We start from the raw sequence: 19222 nt of genomic DNA, 5'->3' as shown, positions 1-19222 counted from the left end.
AAATCCTCTGAAAGTGAAGAGTAATAAAATGCATTTAAAAAGCACCTTCTAAAAATTCCTTGTTGTGACACAGGGTCTCATCTGTTGCCCAGGCTGGAGTGCAGTGGCATGATCATAGCTCACTGCAGCCTCAACCTCCAGGGCTCAGGTGATACTCCCAACTCAGTCTCTCAACACAGGTGGGATCACAGGCACTCACCACTGTGCCTGGCTTTTTTTTTTGCGGGGGGGGGGTAGAGGGAGGGTTGTGGGTGGGATATTGGAGGGAGCTGGGACAGGGTCTTACTATGTGGCCCAGGCAAGTCTAGAACTCCTAGGGTCAAGCAATCCTCCCACCTCAGCCTCCCAAATGTGTTGGAATTATAGGCATGAGCCACTGAGCCTGTCCTAAAGTTTTTAACTAGAAAAACCTAGTAGGATGTTTTCCTCATTATTAAAAGGATTTATTGGGATCAATGAATCATTGAGTTGTATGAGTTCCTTTTTTTTTTTTTGAGACACAGTCTCACTCTATCACCCAGGCTGGAGTGCAGTGGTGCAATCTTAGCTCACTGCAACCTCCACCTCCCAGGTTCAAGTGATTCTCCTGCCTCAGCCTCTCAAGTAGCTGGGACCACAGGTGCACGTCACCACATCTGGCTAATTTTTGTATTTTTTGTAGACATGGGTTTTCACCATGTTGGCCAGACTCTCAAACTCCTGGTCTCAAGCGATCTGCTTGCCTCAGGCTCCCAAAGTGCTGGGATAACAGGCGTGAGCCACTGCGCCCAGCTGAGTTACTTCTTAAATAAAAAACCACTATAGTGGACCTTAAGAGCCTATGCTTTTAAATGCCCTTGTTACTGAGAGACTGGAAGCAGGAGTAACATAGAGCAATTGTTTTCAAACTCCAGAATTCCTAGGAGATTTCTTAAAGGATAACCTGCTGGGCTGGGGGTTAGAAGTTAGGGGAATATGCTCCTCATGCTTATTTCATGCCTAAGGCCCTAAGGCCAGCTACATTTTCATGGTTTATGCGGGTTTCACGTAAGATTTGTCTTGAGCACAAGATTTTGTATTAAAAAAGAAAGATGTTTTCAAGATGTCCAAGAGCAAAAAGAAGTCTGTGTTCTGTGAAGTGGCACTTTTCAGTAGCAATACAGATTTACTGCCTTAGAAGTGTATTTCTGAAAAGCAGTCAATGACATGTGATGTGTTTTATGAAAAGCCTAATTTTTAAAGTCGATGTTTATGTGATAATTTGTATGACCATTGTCTCTAATGATGCTATAAAATTTTTATAAGATTTTAAGTTGCTTTAAAAAAAAATTGCTACAATACAAAATAAGGATTAAACAAGTTTAATTACAGTTCCCCCCCGTCCCCCTGCAAGGAAATATACTAACTCAGTGGATCCAACTTCTCATCTTTAAGACCTGGACAGGGCAGGACAAAAATTCTGCTTGTTTACTGAATAAGAGATACACAGTAAACTAACAAATAAACTAATTCAAAATAAGGTAATTCTTTCTGAAGTCTGCTGAATGCCTGAAGTAAAATGTTCTAGGTCAGATGAGACCTCAATCTAATTTTAGTTATAGAAACTGCAACTTGCGATGATCCTATTATCCCAGCTAGCTTTAGGCAAAATTGGTTTCATTTTGTGAGGAAAAGCAAATACACTATAGGTTGTCAGGTGTAATAAGTCCTTGGGTTAGAGACTCTACTTGGTCTAGCTACATAACACATTATGAACTTCTTGGCACTATGATTAGTTACACAATGATTAAAACACTCAAAAGGGGCAATTATCCCAACTGAGATGCAGAGGCAGAGCACTGTGTGAACATTAGTGTTTGTTACCCTGAGTTTAAATGTCACCATCTGAAAAACCCGACGACAATAAACCTTCAACTTTGAAACCTTCCCAAATACAGAAACATGGAATAGAAGTATCTCAACTTCATTCCTAACAGATGAGCTGCTGGGATGAGGATGACATGAGTTAATATTTCTTGAAAAGTATCTTCAGATTAGAATCTATTTTTAAATTATAAAATAGTTTAAATACAACACTAAAAATGTGAAGCAAAGATTAATCTATAAAGGCCAAGTTCAGACTAGAGCAGTCATTCAGAAATTTAAAAATTAGAAACCAAGAGCCAAATCTTACTTGCCCACTACTTGGAGGGCTTACCCCAGAAATGGGAAAAAAAACACAAAACATGAAAATGGGAGTCAAACTGTATAGCAACAGCGTGCCCTAACAGTTCTACTCCTTACAGGCAGTAAGAGTGCCAGAGAAAGGAAGAAAGGAAATAGACTAGCGGTTTCAATGGCATTTGCCCCAGTTATCTTCAATTTGCAAGGCCTGACTGCAGACTTCAATTCCACATTAAACCCTGGGAGCCTGATATTTGCAACACTGTAAAAAATCAAGCCAAAGACAAAGGAATCGTTTTGAAATTAAGATCATATGTAGTTAAACTGCAAATGAAAGAATTATTTTGTGACTAGAAAAGATGTGCGTGCTGAGCTTTGCGTTTATTTGAGCATTGAAGAGAGAAAATGAGATGCTCTGCAACTGAGAAGATAGACACTTCGGGGGTCATGCCAGACTCACCTCTTGAAATTACGTCATGTTCACAATTTTCCATTTTAAATGCTAAAGCATTAACATGCAAAATAAAAAAATCTTAACATTGTTAGTCTGAAATAAAGTCAAAATATGGCTAACCAAATTCATTATTAGGAATCAACAAGTGTTAGGTCTAGGATTTTGGATTGATTGATTATATTATATTCCCAACACCAAATTTTTGGAAAGGGGGTTAATGAATGAGTAAAAAGGATGCAGTTGTTAAAAAATGACCCAAAATCCCAAGAGAAATGATATAAATATACACACATATATGTATATAGAAATACATATACATATATATGAACAAGGACATTTGGGTTTAAAGTTAGTAGTCAAATTTTCCAAGGACGTCTTTTTTTTTTTTTAAACACAGAGCCAAATTTTATGTATTTTAAAACCACCTCCTTGATCTAACACTGTTAGAAATGAATGAATTACCCAATTTTGTATTCAATTTTTTCCCTGTAACGTCACTTGGTTCTTGGCTACTAACCTTTCATGTTACTCTTGGTTTTGTCAGTTTGCTTGCCTGTGGGGGTTTGGGCCTGCTGACCCTGCCCACTGGAAGAGGCTGCCTGCTGTGCTGCTTTCTGCTTTAACATTGTCCAATCAAACGTGTAGTCATATTGATGGTTCAGGGTCCTGGAAAACAAAATATTTTATGTTAATCCTTTAATAACAGAGTCCAGTTATATAACCTACTAACTTTTTTTTTTTTTTAAGACGGAGTCTCGCTCTGTCCCCCAGGCTGGAGTGCAGTGGCGCGATCTCGGCTCACCGCAAGCTCTGCCTCCCGGGTTCACGCCATTCTCCTGCCTCAGCCTCCCGAGTAGCTGGGACCACAGGCAACCGCCACCATGCCTGGCTAATTTTTTTTTTGTATTTTTAGTAGGGACAGGGTTTCACCATGTTAGCCAGGATGGTCTCGATCTCCTAAACTTATGATCCGTCTATCTCAGCCTCCCAAAGTGTTGGGATTACAGGCATGAGCCACAGCGCCCGGCTTTATAATCTACTAACTTTTTAAGACAGTGAGAGCATTTCTTCACACAATGAATATTTCCTCAAGTGTGGCAGCTTCTAAAATATTTCTCTTATGTATAAAAAAGGCAACATGAAAACTGAAACATCAAGTCAAGCTGTCAGTTATTTACGGGAATACTCGTAAGAGGAGGTACTTCCTAAAAACAAGTAAGAGTAAATATTCAACTGGAAGTTTGGTTATAAGATGTCTGACTGGTGCCTTGGGAAGACACTTTTCTGGGGTTAAAGGATTACCTCAATTCTCTCTCCCTTTTTCTTTTTTTTTTTTTTGAGACAAAGTTTTGCTCTTATTGCCCAGGCTGGAGTGCAGTGGTGCAATCTCGGCTCACTGCAACCTCCGTCTCCCAGGTTCAAGCAATTCTACTGCCTCAGCCTCCTGAGTAGGTGGGATTACAGGCGCCTGCCACCATACCCGGCTAATTTTTGTATTTGTAGCAGAGACGGGGTTTCACCATGTTGGTCAGGCTGTTCTGGAGCTCCTGGCCTCAGGTGATCCACCCCCATCAGCCTCCCAAAGTGCTGGGATTATAGGTGTGAGCCATTGTGTCTGGCAGATTACTTTTTGTTTTTCTCTCTTTTTTTTTTTGAGACAGAGCCTCACTGTCACCCAGGTTGGAGTGCACTGGCGGGATCTCGGCTGAATGTAACCTCCACTTCCCAGGTTCAAGAGAGTCTCCTGCCTCAGCCTTCCAAGTCGCTGGGATTAAAGGCGAGCACCACCTCACCTGGCTAATTTTTGTATTTTGATGGGGCTTCACCATGTTGGGCAGGGTGGTCTCGAACTCCGGACCTCAAGTGATCTGCCTGCCTTGGCCTCCCAAAGTGTTGGGATTACAGGCGTGAGCCACCGTACCTGGCTGGATTACCTCAATTCTTATTCTCTTCCAACTAAGAGTTTGAGCCACATGTAATCTATTTCCCCCCAGCTTTTTCAAGACCAGTTCTGGGTTGTGCCTAAGGAACCCTACCCAAGTTTAGGACTGCTACCACTTGATTAGACTCCATGACTATGTGATATTTTAATTGCTTTTCTATTTGGTACTGTAACAAAGTTGGAGAGTTCCAGAAGGCACTGACAGCCACTTATATCTAATATGAATTATAACTATTCTGGAAAAGTTACATTCTACTTTGAGTATGATTCAACTCTCTATCCACTCCAAACTAAAATCACCTATTTACACTGCAAATAGAAAAATGCCAAATTAGTCCCAAATAAATCAGTTTCTTAAATCTTTTATTCATGTTAGTCAGATCTGCTTTACTTTAGTATTTATCAGAATGAATTTGTTAGGTAAATTTAACCAATTTCCCTCACAGAGTTTATAATCTTAAAATACCTTAAAAACTGACCTGAAAAGAATGCGGAATAGCTGCCTCAGATACATGTAATCTGGGGCTTCCTCAAAGCGTAGCCCACGACAATAGTTTAAGTACATGGCAAATTCTGCAGGAAACCCCTATAAGTTCAAGGGTTAAAACAAAGTTAAAAACAAACATTTCAAGATAGAAAAATAAATGCATTTAAGTACAAGCAAAAAGATATTTTTGGGTGAGATATTTTACCATTTCACAGGAAGATATGAGAGCTAAAATGATGGCTTGGTCTTCTCATAAATTTAAATAAAATTTCATGACTCTACCTACCCTATTATGTACAATATTAGTAGAAGAAATACATATGCTTTTCCCATATGTGCTTGTCCTATACAGTACTATGTTCTTAAATAACTTACATAGCCCACTTGTTAAAATTTGTCATTTCATCAAAGCCTCTTCATAAACTTTTTTTTTTTTTTTTTTTTTTAAAGACAGGGTCTCAATCTGTCTCCCAGGCTGGAGTGCAGTGGTGTAATCTCAGCTTACTGCAACCTCCACTTCCCAGGCTTCAAGCGATCCTCCAACCTCAGCTTCCTGAGTAGCTACCACCACAGGCACGAGTCACCATGCCCACTAAATTCTTTGTATTTTTTAGTAGAGACAGGGTTTCGTCATATTGCCAAGGATGGTCCCAAATTCCCAAGCTCAAGAGATCTGCCACTCTTGGCCTCCTCGGTCTCCCACAGTGCTGGAATTACAGGTGTGAGCCACCATGCCCAGTCTTCAGAAGCTTTGAAATGGTTGCATGATATTCTACCTAGTATACACATCATTAACTTGTTCTTTATAACTGAACATTTAGATGTATTCTAATTTTTCTCTATTATTAATAATACTGCTAAGTACATCTATGGGTATAGAATTTTTCCACTTAGCTCCTTAGGAAAGATTCTCAACAATGTATAAACATTTTCAAGCCTCTAGGTATTTATTAGTCACCAAAAGGATTCCCCAATCGGCAATGTGGAAATACAAAATATTAAAAGAGCACAAACCTCTATATCTCCTCTCCTAGAGTAAATGCCAATGTGGAGAGTGGTAAAGTTAAAGGAGGCAGTCTCTTTCTACGTTATGATTTTGAGAAATTTCTCATGTCCTGGAGTTAGGAAGGATAGAATGGAAATGCTTGCAACATTTTTTATTGATTGCACTGATATAAATTGGGTGACCACTTGAAACATATACATGTTAAAAGATGTAAAATAATACATATTATACATCTTTCTAAAACTCAACATTTATATACATTTATGGCCTGTGTTAATGGGAAACAGCATGACAATGAGACTGAAAACAATCTCACCACTTTATAATCACTATTTTAACTCTCACTGATTTCTTCCCTCAACTATTTATTTGTATACTGCTTTGTACTTAATTTCAGGTATATAATTCTTTCTTGTCTGAAAGACCATATGGCCTTCTTTTTATGGAAGAGATCATGGTTATTCATCATGACACAAATACCTCTCTATTCTAAACTCAATTGCCTTTCTATGAAGTTGAAAATTTCAGAAAAAATGAGTGTGATTCAAACTGTCTTCTGTATTCCTGTATTGTTGGAGAGTTGCTATTTTGGATTGCTCCAATCTGTCTGCATGTTTCCCTGTTCCTTAATGTACTAATTGTTGATAAACTTTCTCTTCCAGCACTAGTTTAGGGTAAGGAGAATATTTCTTACTTTTTCTTATAGATTAATGAGGTTCTATCGAAAATGCTTACCTGCCCTGCTTATTTTCCCCCAATTTTCAACAGATTAGAAAGCCCTAACAAACCAGAAACTTATAAAACACTTATTTTACTTACTTAAAATGTTTATTTAACTTATTTTTTATTATTTTACTTATTTTTGTTGTTGTTGAGACTCTGTCACCCAAACTGGACTGCAGTGGTATAATCTTGGCTCACTGCAGCCTCGACCTCCTGGACTCAAGCATCCTGCCCCAGCATCCCCAAGAAGCTGGGATTACAGGCATGCGTCACCATGCCAGGCTAATTTTTGTTATTTTTTGTAGTGATGGGGTTTCACCATGTTGCCTAGACTGGTCTTGAACTCCTGGGCTCAAGCGATCCACCCACCTCGGCCTACCAAAGTGACTACAGCTGTGAGCCACTGTGTCTAGCAAAAACACTTATTTAAAAAGACCCCATGTTAAAAGCCCTTGTTAAAGATATTTAGAATTAAAAAAATGTACATTTAAAATGGTGAATAGCTACCTAACTCAATGTTACAAGTTCCAGAGCCGGCAAATAAAATGTTCCTTTTTCTTCTTGGATCATTCATTCATTTATTCACTCATTTGAGACAGAGTCTTACTCTGTCACCCAGGCTGGAGTGCAGGGGCGCAATCTCAGATCCTTGCAAGACAGCCAAGATTGTACCACTGCAACTGGCGCCTCCCGGACTCAAGTGATCCTCCTGCCTCAGGCTCCTGAGTGGCTGGGACCACAGACATGCATCACCGCACCCAGCTAATTTTTGTATTTTTGGTAGATAAGGGATTTGACCATGTTGCCCAGGCTGGTCTTGTGGAAATTCTCGGCTCAAGTGATCCACCCACCTTGGCCTTCTAAAGTGCTGGGATTGCAGGCGTGAGCCACTGTGCCCAGCTGGATCATTTATCTATTAACGTAGAAATGGGGTTTCCCTATGTTGCCCAGGCTGGTCTTGAACTCCTGGGCTCAAGTGACCTACTGCCTTGGCCTCCCAAAGTGCTGGGATTACAGGCGTGAGCCATTGTGCTTGGCTTCATTTATGTTTTTTTAATATTCATCATGCATACTTACCTTACATAAAACTTCAACAGGCGTGGACATCTTCTTTTCACTAATCTTTTCATATTTTTGTTTCTTTGTTGCAGCCTGTGGAAAAGAATAAAATCAAAAAGATATACTCAGTGCTACTGAGAAGAACCTTAGTAGTTTAATGCACTAGACATATAAACATATACCTGTGAGAGTCAAGAGAAATTTTAACCCAGAATTTAAAAAATCAAAGTATAATACATCTAAAAAATTTTTTTCCCAAACTGTTAACTTCTGATGTAAGTTTCTTCTCTAAGAACATAATTTTAGCTATAGGGAAAGGGTGAGTCTAATAGGAATATATGGATATTAGATTTAAATAAAAATGGCTGGGGCCAAAATTGAGAAGCATTTTCTTTCTTTCTATATATTTTTAAGAAGATGGGGTCTCACTATGTTGCCCAGGCTGGAGTGCAGTAGCCATTCACAGGCTCAGCAGTAATTCCCTGTGGCCTCCAACTTCTGGCCTCAAGCAATCCTCCTGACTCAGCCTCTCAAGTAGCTGGGACTACAGGTATGCATCATCATACCCAGCTGAAAAGCATTTTCTTTCCTTTTTCCTTTTCTTTCTTTTTTTTTGAGACAAGGTCTCCCTCGGTTGCCCAGGCTGGAGTGCAGCTTAGTGTGGCCTCGAACTCCTGGGCTCAAAGCAATCCTCCCAAGTCAGCCTCCTGAGTAATTGGGGCTATGGGCATGTGACACTACACCCTGCTATTTTTTTTTTTGAAGTAGAGGTGAGGTCTTGTCATATTGACCAGGCTGGTCTTGAACTCCAGGGCTCAAGTGATCCACCTGGCTGGGCCTCCCAAAGTGTTGAAGATTACAGGCATGAGCCACTATGCTTAGCCTGAAAAGCATTTTCTTAACCCATGTTCAACACAAGGGCAAAGGCATCAGATTAATACAAAAAAAAGTTTGTTCATCAATTAGTGACATTAATAAATGGAGTTAACTGTATAAGTCACAATATTTTTCTAAAGTGAAAATACTCATATTGGATAAAGCCACCTACCCAAGGACTGAGCACTAGCTCACAGTCACTCAATCAATACAGGTATTTCTTTAAAGAACAGGTAAGGTACAAAAATAGCCATTAAAATTTAGGACACACCAACAGTGGTGACTCACACCTATAATCCTAGTACTTTAGGATGCTGAAGTGGGAGAATTGTTTGAGCCCAAGAGTTTGAGACCAGTCTGGGCAACACAGTGAGGCACTGTTTCTACAAAAAAAATTTAAAAATTAGCTGGGCATGGTGGCATGTTCCTGTAGTCCCAGCTACAGGTAGGAGGCTGAGAGGCAGGAGGATTGCTTGAGCCCAGGAGGTTGAGGCTGCAGTGAGCCACGACTGTGTCACTGCACTCCGGCCTGGGCAACAGAGCATGACCATTCCCTGTGCCCCCACCCCCACCCAAAATTAGGACACGGTGATTTATCATTAACACACACTCACAAAAGTAATGGTAAACTCCTAGCTAACAGAAACAAAATGTTAGGACATGTGTTGCTGGATAAACAGGTTTTGCTGTACATAAAAACATACATTTTCAACATAATGGCAACATATTAACGTGAGAAAGTCTCCACCTTTCTTAGTCCATGTCCACTTCCATCTGGATAGAGCTAGTGGCTACCAGTGGGTACCAGCTTACTGTCTCTCAGAGGACACTGTTCTTCAGCTGAACTAAGTTCTTACTAAAATGATCTGGTTTCATTTTCCCAAATAAAAGGTAAAAAGTAAATTAAGGTTAATTCTTTATTATCTCAGAAAAATCTCAGACTTAGAAAGGACCTTAAATCTTATCTTCTCCAATATATATTTTTATTCTAAAAAAGAGACAGAAAAATCTGATAACGTGAGTCTGGTTTACCTTTAGCCCTTGCCATGGCAGGCTGGTTCTATTAAAATACATCAAAACATATCCTAATGATTCCATGTCATCTCGGCGACTAGAAAAGAGAACGTAACTTTATAAACTGGAAATATTATTACGAAAAACATATGAAAGAAAGCCAAGTACCCAGGAGAAATGTTCCCAAATGAGGAGGGAACACTATTTGGTGTCTTACGCAAGAAGCTACTTATTTAAGGTGATTTTAAAAAGTTTGTGTGCTACCGCTACCTACCTCTAAACAAAACTTTTCCCACAGAATCCAAAATAAGACAAACAACTATCTTACAATTTAATTTTAAAAGAAGAAAAAGGATTTGGCTAAACAACCCTCTAAATGAGCTTAATGAACCAAGCAGGATGACATTCCTATGTTTTGCAGAAACTCATTTTAAAAACTTCAGGAGCACTGAAAAGGAGTTACGACTTAAACTAATTGAACATCTATATGAATGTATTCATGCATACATATCTATATATACATACATACAAATATATATTTAGAGATATATATATTTAAGGGTAGGTGTAGGTAATGCCTTGGCGTACGGAAAAAGTGACATTACAGTTTAACCTAGAGTATTAAGATATTCATGGATATTTCTTAAGCCTGAAATTCTTGGTATGAGGTTGTTTAACCCGGAGTCATATCATTGCTTTTTCCCACTAATTACTTCTATGCTTGTTTTAAGGAGCGAAAAGTGACTGTAAAAGATGAAAGGAACTTGAAACTCTAGAACTCATGTGAAGAAACAGGAAGAGAGCAGAGACTGTGACACTTTTTTACTTTAAACTAGATCATACTAATTTACATATTTGAGTGAAGTATAACAGGAGATGGTCCATCAACCCACTTTTGGTTTATTAGGATACTGATAACATTTTCCTTTCAAAAATAAATAATGCATTCTTCCCAAACTCAACGTGAATTACTAAAGTATAAAAAGTCCCGAATAGCTTCAAAAATATATGTACTATCTTCAGCTGCAAAAAGAAACGTCAACATCGCACTTATGCTTCTAACTTTATATCACACAGTATTTTCCCCCCAAGAGACAACCTTCAACAACAACAACAAATTCAAAAGATCTCATTTAACGGTCTTCTCTACACTGTCTAAAACAGCAGGTAAAATGATTAATAATTAATAAGCATCCTTCAAAGTCTCAGCCAAGAAACATCCTCAGACATTGTAAGAAACTGAAATATTTCAAAAACCCATTGATGGCTTCTGCTGTGGCTACGATAAGCACATTCCATTTTCAAACTTACCTCTGCTCAATACCAAGATGTGCATTGATGCTAGCATATCGGGCAGTGCCAGTGAGGTTTTTATCTTCTCTGTATGGTATGTGTTGCCTTGTCCTGTTGTCTCTGTACTTTTTGGCCAAACCAAAATCAATAAGGAATAACTTTAAAAGAGAAATACAGAAACATTAGGTTTCCAACCTTGTTCAATTAAACTGCTTCTTATTCATTAAACGGTATCTACTCTACGCATTCGAATATATCAAAATAAAGTATCCTAAGTATTAATAGAGCAGATAATGAACAGACTTAACACCCCACCCCCATAAGTTTTTACTAGTCTTCATCAATAAATCAAGTTAAAAAAAAAAAGTCTAGTAGTTTATCCTTGTCATCTGCAGATTTTGCAGGCCCATTTCATTACATACTCAGGAGCCTGTCTTTATAAAGAAAGAAACATATACATGCCTGACAGCAGAAGCAACAAGTGTGCTATCTGTCATAACACCTGATAGTCTATACACCTGTTACTACTGGTAAACAAACATGAGATTTCAAAATCTAGATATAATGGCCGAGTGCGGTAGCTCACGCCTATAATCCCAGCACATTGGGTGGCTGAGGCAGGCGGATAACTTGAGGTCAGGAGTTTGAGACCAGCCTGGCCAAACATGGCAAAGTCCCATCTCTACAAAAAATACAAAAATAGCCAGGCGTGGTGGCACATGCCTGTAGTCCCAGCTACGCAAGACGCTGAGGCAGGAGAATTGCTTGAACCCGGGAGGCAGAGGTTGCAGTGAGCCAAGACCACGTCACTGCACTCCAGCCTGATCACAGAGCAAAACTGTCTTAAAAAAAAAAAAAAAAATCCAGATATAAGCTATCTGAACTCTTCCCTCCTACAAAGGCCACTCTTAAATGTGCCAACAGAATGCTTGTTATCTACTCTAAAAGTCTGACATTGCCAATGAAACCAAGACTTTTCATTAATAAAAACTACTACTTAGCACTGACACTATACACGTGGGTCAGGTTAAACTTCTAGAAAATTTGACAAGTTGATATAAAAATCCCCCCAAAAAGCACTTAGCATTTAAATCAAGGTGGCTTACAATTAGCAGTTTAAGTGAGCTAACTAAAAACAAAACTAGTGTTTAGAACAAAATAACGTTTAATGTTATCATGTCTATATGGTACTCAGGGAATAAGGTATTCATTTATAACGTAGCTAATTGTATGTAATTCAAGTTTACGCTCCAGAACTTAGGCCTTTTAAAAGCAAATAACTATTTTTATGAAAAAGAAACCCAAAACATATTCATATTTACCTACCATATGAAAAGAAATAATCTTTACTTAAAATTTTGGCTTTTGTCATAAAATCACCTATTTGCTGTATTTTAATAAAAGTTAATCTACAGATATTAAGCTAGGCAGGTCTATGTGCCCTCACACTATATAGCCCTAGTCTATTGTGCTCCTAGTTAGTCCTAAATTTTGTAGTTCTTCTCTCCATTAGGCTATTGGGTCCCTTTTGACAGTTTATAATTTGTGATGTGCTGGGAAACTCGATCACCTAACCTGCAGATTTCATGTCAATAAATAAAGCAAGTTACTGATTTACGTTATAAAGATCTGACCAAGTACCTCTCTTAGGAAGATGAGTAACATCTATTTCAGCCAAGCATTATAACCTATTCTCAATTATACTTTGGACAGTAAAGACACTGACAGTTGAGCTTCAGTCACCAGGTCAACAACGAGATACTGATTTTTACTTAGTCTACTATAAAAGAATGAAGATTAAATTATTAGTAAATGTTAAGTGGATGAAGACTCTCTTAAGTAAAAAGATTAAATTCCCTTCCTAAGCAATCAAGTCATTACAGGAAAATGTGTGTTGTAAAACAGTAAGAAATAAAGCTCATACTTTACGTTTCTCTTGATATGAAAACCAGATCAGTACACAAATATTAAAATGAGCAAAATACATTTGTTAAGCAAACAAAAATGATGATTAAGTTCTGCAGATTCATAGTGAAAAGAAAACATGGGGAAAATAAACACAAAAGGACATTCAGCTTCATGGCATTTTAAAATATCTCTAAGAAATATGTAGACATTGAATGAAGAGTGATTAGTACACAGAATTTCCTCCAGTTCACATTTTCTAGGACTGTTTCCTTTGGTACTTTAAAATGAAGGACAAAAGGGAAGAGCTCTGACATGAGTATGTCTAACAATTTATTCATGTCTAAATCTATATTCAATAGCTCCATTTGTGACTCAATAACCAGATACTTTCTCACAACCAAAAGACTGCTTTATAAAAAGTCAGTGTTCACTGGAGAGTGCTTTCCTCCCACAATGCTAAAGGAGGAAATCTTATTTATCAAGAAAACTACAAATATGTAAACACGATCTTAAACATCTCAATCTAAAAACAAAAATCTAAAGAGCAAATAATTTTAAACGTTCTCCTCTTATAAATACTGAAAATACGTCAGGAAAAAAATGTTACTACTGAACAAAGATAGCCTATTCTCAGTAAACAACTGAAAGGAAAACTACTTGAAATTAAAAAAGGAAATAAAACTCTTGGTGGTTCATTACCTTCAGGTACCTATCAAGCTTCTTTAGTAGCTCTCTGTATGCTTTGCTGTTTAAAACTAATAAATATAAACATATAATGGAAGTGTTTACATGAAACCACATGATGCCACAGATACAACCAAAAAGCTGTAAATATGTAAAGGCAGAACCAAATGAGGAAAAGTCAGTACCAAATAAGCATAAGATAATGCATTTTTATTATACGCTTTTATGTGCAAAGACACACATACTTCCTTCAATGGGTCAAGCAACTTTTCTGTGGGTTTCTACTGACTACATGTTATAAGTAAAATGTGCGTCCATTTTAAACAATGCAGCCTATTCTTCAAAGGCACAGGGAACTGAGTTGATAAATAGGGGATAAATTGACCGGGCGCAGTGGCTCACGCCTACAATCCCAGCACTTTGGGAGACCAAGGCAGGTGGATCACTTGAGGTCAGGAGTTCAAGACAAGCCTGGCCAACATGGTAAAACCCCATCTCCACTAAAAATACAAAAATTAGCTGGGCATGGTGGTGTGCACCTGTAATCCCAGCTATTCAGGAGGCTGTGGCAGAACTGCTTGAACCTGGGAGGTGGAAGTTGCAGTGGGCCGAGATCACGCCATTGCACTCTACGCTCTAGCCTGGGCAACAGAGTGAAACTCTGTCTCAAAACAAAACAAACAAAACAAAACAAAACACCAAAAACAAAAAAAAAAAAAAAAAAAACAAAAACCAAAAAAAGCAGGGAGATAATTCCATAATTCCATTCACTAGAGGCACATTTTCTTCAAAATCACTGTTGCTAATTTTAGTGTTTAGTACTTGCAGCAATTTTTTTTTCCTAACCAGGGGTCATTAATTTCCCCTGCCCTTCTAAAATATTCACAAGGTCATTTTACTAAAAACCTAGCTAACCTGTATGTACAAAATCTAAACAATTTAATACAACTTTCTATGTAAATTATTAAATGATGCTACGAAATGTAAGCAAAATATGTGAATGGGTAAGTAAAAATGAGGCACTATAAAACTAGAGTTTTATTCTTATAATATGCCTAATGATCCACCATCTACTGTCTTCCCCCCACCCCTTATCTAACTAGTCACAATACTTGGTACTTCTTTGCCTGAATAAAAATAACTGAATTTCTGAAACCTTTTTTAATAGCTGGAGGTGGTTCCTGGAATAAAGTTGGGCAGTGTGGAAAAGGATTAAATGATTATCCAGATGATACATGTGGATAATTAAGGTATTACAAAGTATGTTTTTTGTTTTTTGATCACTCATGCCAATACTTCCTCTTCACTGTATACTAAACTGAATGATTAAGATTCATTTGCTCAGAAGCATGAACATTTATGAACTTAAATTTTGTGGAAAAAAAGCTATTTAACTTCAACAAAAGTATAAGAAAATATGAAGAGTTCTACTTACAAATTAAGAAAATCAGTAGGGTGTTTTATCCAGCCTGTCAAAAACTAAATTTAATATATTTCGAAGTATTACTAATGGTAATTTACCATATAGCTTGATAAGTGCTTAAGCTATGTTATTGTTATATTGTTAAGAATGCAGTATCTTCTAGTTCCAGAGCATATAATGCTCTGTAAATATCCATTTGCTAGAGTTGAGAAGACAGACTGAGGAAATAAGTTCTAGAAACACTAGATCTGAAATCTGATCTACACTTACCTGAAGTTCCTTAGGGAAGGGGAAGAGAGGTGAGGTAGAATATATTCATTATACAGCACTGAAGAACTGAATTTAAATATATTTCGTGCATTAAGTTGTGTAACTCCAAATAAATTTTTAAAAACTAATGATCTATCTCAAGTTTACTATTAGGTAAACAATTTCAATACTAGACCAACATCATTTCCTCATATGTATGTTAGAGATCTAAACATAATATCCTATTTTCATTTAGCTTTTTTCTAAACTTTATAAGTTTAAAGCAAAAGCCACAAAGAAATATCTTAGTAATGTTATGTTTGCCAAGTATGTCTGAATAATGCCAACGTAAGAGGTGCTTGAGCAAGATCTACATTCTCCAGAATTAAAACAAAACAAAAATCATCAAAATAAAACAATAAAAAAGAAAAGCACATGAATTTGGGATTGAGGTTGGAATAGGAGACAGTTTCAGACCTGGTTTAATCCTGAGAAAGATGGGTCCTGAGAAGTACTAACAGTCATGCTTCTTTTCCTCTTCCCCACTGGAGATTCTAAACACTAAACAGACAATAGAGGGTGGCAGTGCATCAAACAGTATTGCTTACATTGCAACAATGGCCGGCGCAGACAGGCAACACCGAGGCATTAGAGAAAGAACAGGGTAGCCAAATGCCATCCTTCTTCCACCAAGCACTGTAGCTTCTCAGTTTTCCAAATAAGAATCACATGCTCAAGAACATTTGAATTCTGGAAATTACTCAGGTTTTTAATGCCACTATTTTGTGTCACTGCCTGAAACAGGGATAGCAATGGTGACATTTGGCTCTTTAATTTTTTTAATCAAAAATGGGGAATTTAGATCTGCAATCTTTGGTACCACAATCTGCCCTTCCCCCCCAAAAAAAGGTTGTACGGGGGAAAAAAATCTTCAGTAAGGAAGAGGTAGAAGGCATTTAGTCACCTTAAAATTTATTTTCGTAAGCATGCAGGGCTGATTACTGGAAGAGATGAGCAAATTCACTAAGATTGGAGTGGCCACTCCTAAATATCAAATTCAGAACAATTTTCCAAATAAGAAAATTTAACTTTAAAAATTGTCCTCAAAAGTCCCCCAAAACCTTTTTTTCCCCATGAATAGAAAACTACTGGAACAAGCTGACCAAAGAATCCAGTCTCATACAACTGGCATTCTTCAAACTACAATACAGAAAACACTAAAAAGCAACTACATAAACAAAACACTAATCTAAAATGTTCAAAAGCAGCATTTAGCATTTGAATCTTAGTTGAGTAAAACACTTTATGCTTCTACCCCAGGGCCTCTCTAAAACAGTGTTAAACAGCAAGCAGCTCCACAAAATTATTTTTAATATCTGCAAGGAGAAAAGGAGACCTAAACCTCCTAAAAAGGTTTTCACCACTAGGTAACTTACACTTCCTTAAGACAACTATGTGATTAACAAGCTATTCTTAAGGGGGTTGTGGGGGGAAGGCAAAGTGATATCTAGGTCATCATTTAAATTTAAGGCAAAAACCATGTACTGCAATGTCAACGATGCAGAATAGGAATCACATGGTGATAATGGGTTTTTAGGGGGTAAGAAAACGGGAAGGAGAGGGCTGGGAAATGGCCAAGAAGATTGGAGTCAAATGGACAAAACTGCCCCAAAATTTAAGAACAGTAATTTTTTTTTTCAACTGTATTACCAGGCTTTACAGTAATAAAAACCTGGATACTTCAGAGAAAAGCTACAAAATATTTTTTAATGCAACTTGGGAATGACAAGATATGTGTATATTTAAACACCTTTCATTATTTAAAGCTGAACAAAAATATTTAATTTCCTAAAACCTGATCAGACCAACATCAGTATCTCACATTAACAAATAACACCAATTCTAATGGTAATGGCTCCCAGTTGGCATTCATACAGGCAAACAAAGGTAAACATTTATAGCTAGACCTAAAAACACCAAACATTTCCTAATAGTTTAGTAAAACAAATGGGCATCTTCCTTCCAAAAAAACAAAACAAAAAAGCCACAAAAAACAAAAAAGCCCCCAAGTTGTCCTGAAGTTGAGAATTTCTATCAGATAGATCATCAGATCACAACATGCTTAGTGCATTGCCAATGCTGCCTGTCTGCCCGAGCTCAACATAGTATCGATAAAGAAAGCAATTCACTCAGTAAGACTAATCATTACAGAAAAAAATGTCAGCACAATTAGTTTCTAACTGCAATCATGCGCCACTAGCTAAAACCCAATCACCCCATAAATTGAACCACTCTCAGAGACCCCAAATGAACACTAGTTTTGTTGTATGAATGTTCATTTCACTTGTCTACATTTTCCTTTAAAGGGAGAGGAAGGGGTGGAGAACTCACCCAATTTGGCACCCAAGTAAAAAACTGTCAACTACTTTTGAAGCAGGCCCAAAAGTTATCCTTTTAAATACACAAATTCAAGGACTGAAGAATTCTCATTATCAACCATGCTCAGTCAGCAAATGTTAACACCATGGTGACACATAAGTCAGTGTTCCCATACTGGCACAAGCACATATATTATAAAAACCCACACTTCAGAGCCAAAGGTTAAAATCTGGTTTTAAGCATTCAGGAAGAAAAGAATATGGGGGTTTTTGCTATTTTTGTGAATGAAAAATAGATACAACTGTTCAACAGTTAAATAACTTAGACAACTACAGTTCATTATACAGCCCTTAGAATTTTATATTTCCATATAGGTAACTAACCTCCGTTGGGTAAGTTGAAGAGAATTTATTTCAAGTTACTAAGTTAATGGAGTTAGCTGATTATCCTTATAGCACAATCTTTTAAAGCAACTGTCAACAGCAAATTCAACTTACTATGGCTTTTTAAAAGATTGAAAAGTTTACCAAAGCAATTCTTGTTGAAACTTTACTCTTTGTTCTTTCATGCAAAGAGCATTTGACTAACCTTATTACAGTGACGCCCAATACCCATTAGGAAGTTATCTGGTTTAATGTCTCTGTGTATAAAATTCTTTGTATGCACATATTCAATTCTACTGATCATCTGGAAAAAAAGGAAGGGAGAGATAATTGAGTTAAGCAGTAAATGAAAAACAACACATTATTTCTTAAGTATTTCAGTGTCTCAATTATTTAGAGTTCACAAAGACAGTGTTAGAAAAAATGAAATGGAAAGGACAACTAAGTTCTCCATTTATTTCTAGTAAGCACACACCTGCTGTGTCCTTTGGCTTCACCTTCTAGTATTAATGATTAAAACCATGGCAGGGTCTAATCCCATAGGAAGACTTGGTGTTTGTGATTTTCAAATAATAAAAAGAATACCTTTAGAATTGTTTCAGTTGCTACGATAAAGGAAATAAAATAAAAACTTTCCACACTCAATCCTAGGCCTTCTAAAGTAACCTGTTAAAATGGCCTGGTATTACCCAGACCTAATTCCATGCTGTTAGATATACATACGCACACAGACACACATATATTTGGGAGTGGGGAATGTTGACAGATTGGCAGATAAAGCTATAAGTAGTTGTTATAATTCTTATGTAATCTCATTTCAAAAGTTAAATATTAAACATGCCATTCTTAACAGCTTTCCTTAATCAATTTATTGGAAATTATGCAAAGTCAAACATTATAGCTCAAATATCCTTTTTAATGGCTACAGATATTTTGTGGTAGAGATGTTATGTCTTCCCCAACTCACAGTATTCTCAGATTGTTTTCCACTTTCTCCTCCTATAAATAATGCCATTAATAGACATGTATCTTTACTCACTAGTGCTTTTATTTCTATGGGCTTCAAACCCCATATAATTATGGGGAGTTGCTGGGTTGTATTTTTCATTTTGATAGATAATATCACACTGCCTTTCACAATAGGCCGTAACAATTTGGATTTACTCTTCTGGTTTTTTTTTGAGACAGGGCCTCGCTCTG

General features: G+C 37.3%; 1 protein-coding gene across 6 annotated transcripts in view; it reads right to left on the bottom strand.

The window, feature by feature from the left end:
- Positions 1-19222, bottom strand: part of CSNK1A1 (casein kinase 1 alpha 1) — a 58263-nt gene that overhangs the window by 7887 nt on the left and 31154 nt on the right. For 2 of the 6 annotated variants that reach the window (XM_050794030.1, XM_050794029.1), the window contains exons 4-10: positions 18228-18326; positions 15738-15821; positions 11015-11154; positions 9722-9800; positions 7832-7906; positions 5018-5124; positions 3114-3262 (exon numbers count right to left, since the gene is read on the bottom strand). In XM_050794030.1, coding sequence (XP_050649987.1) covers positions 3114-3262; positions 5018-5124; positions 7832-7906; positions 9722-9800; positions 11015-11154; positions 15738-15821; positions 18228-18326 — 733 coding nt within the window. The remainder of the gene's footprint in view (positions 1-3113; positions 3263-5017; positions 5125-7831; positions 7907-9721; positions 9801-11014; positions 11155-15737; positions 15822-18227; positions 18327-19222) is intronic. The other 4 variants (XM_050794034.1, XM_050794033.1, XM_050794032.1 and 1 more) reach the window with 3 other exon arrangements.

The sequence above is a fragment of the Macaca thibetana genome, chromosome 6, assembly GCF_024542745.1.
Source record: "Macaca thibetana thibetana isolate TM-01 chromosome 6, ASM2454274v1, whole genome shotgun sequence".
Taxonomy (NCBI): domain Eukaryota; kingdom Metazoa; phylum Chordata; class Mammalia; order Primates; family Cercopithecidae; genus Macaca; species Macaca thibetana.
Note: the sequence above shows the minus strand (reverse complement) of the source record. Positions and strands in the feature narration are given on the sequence as shown.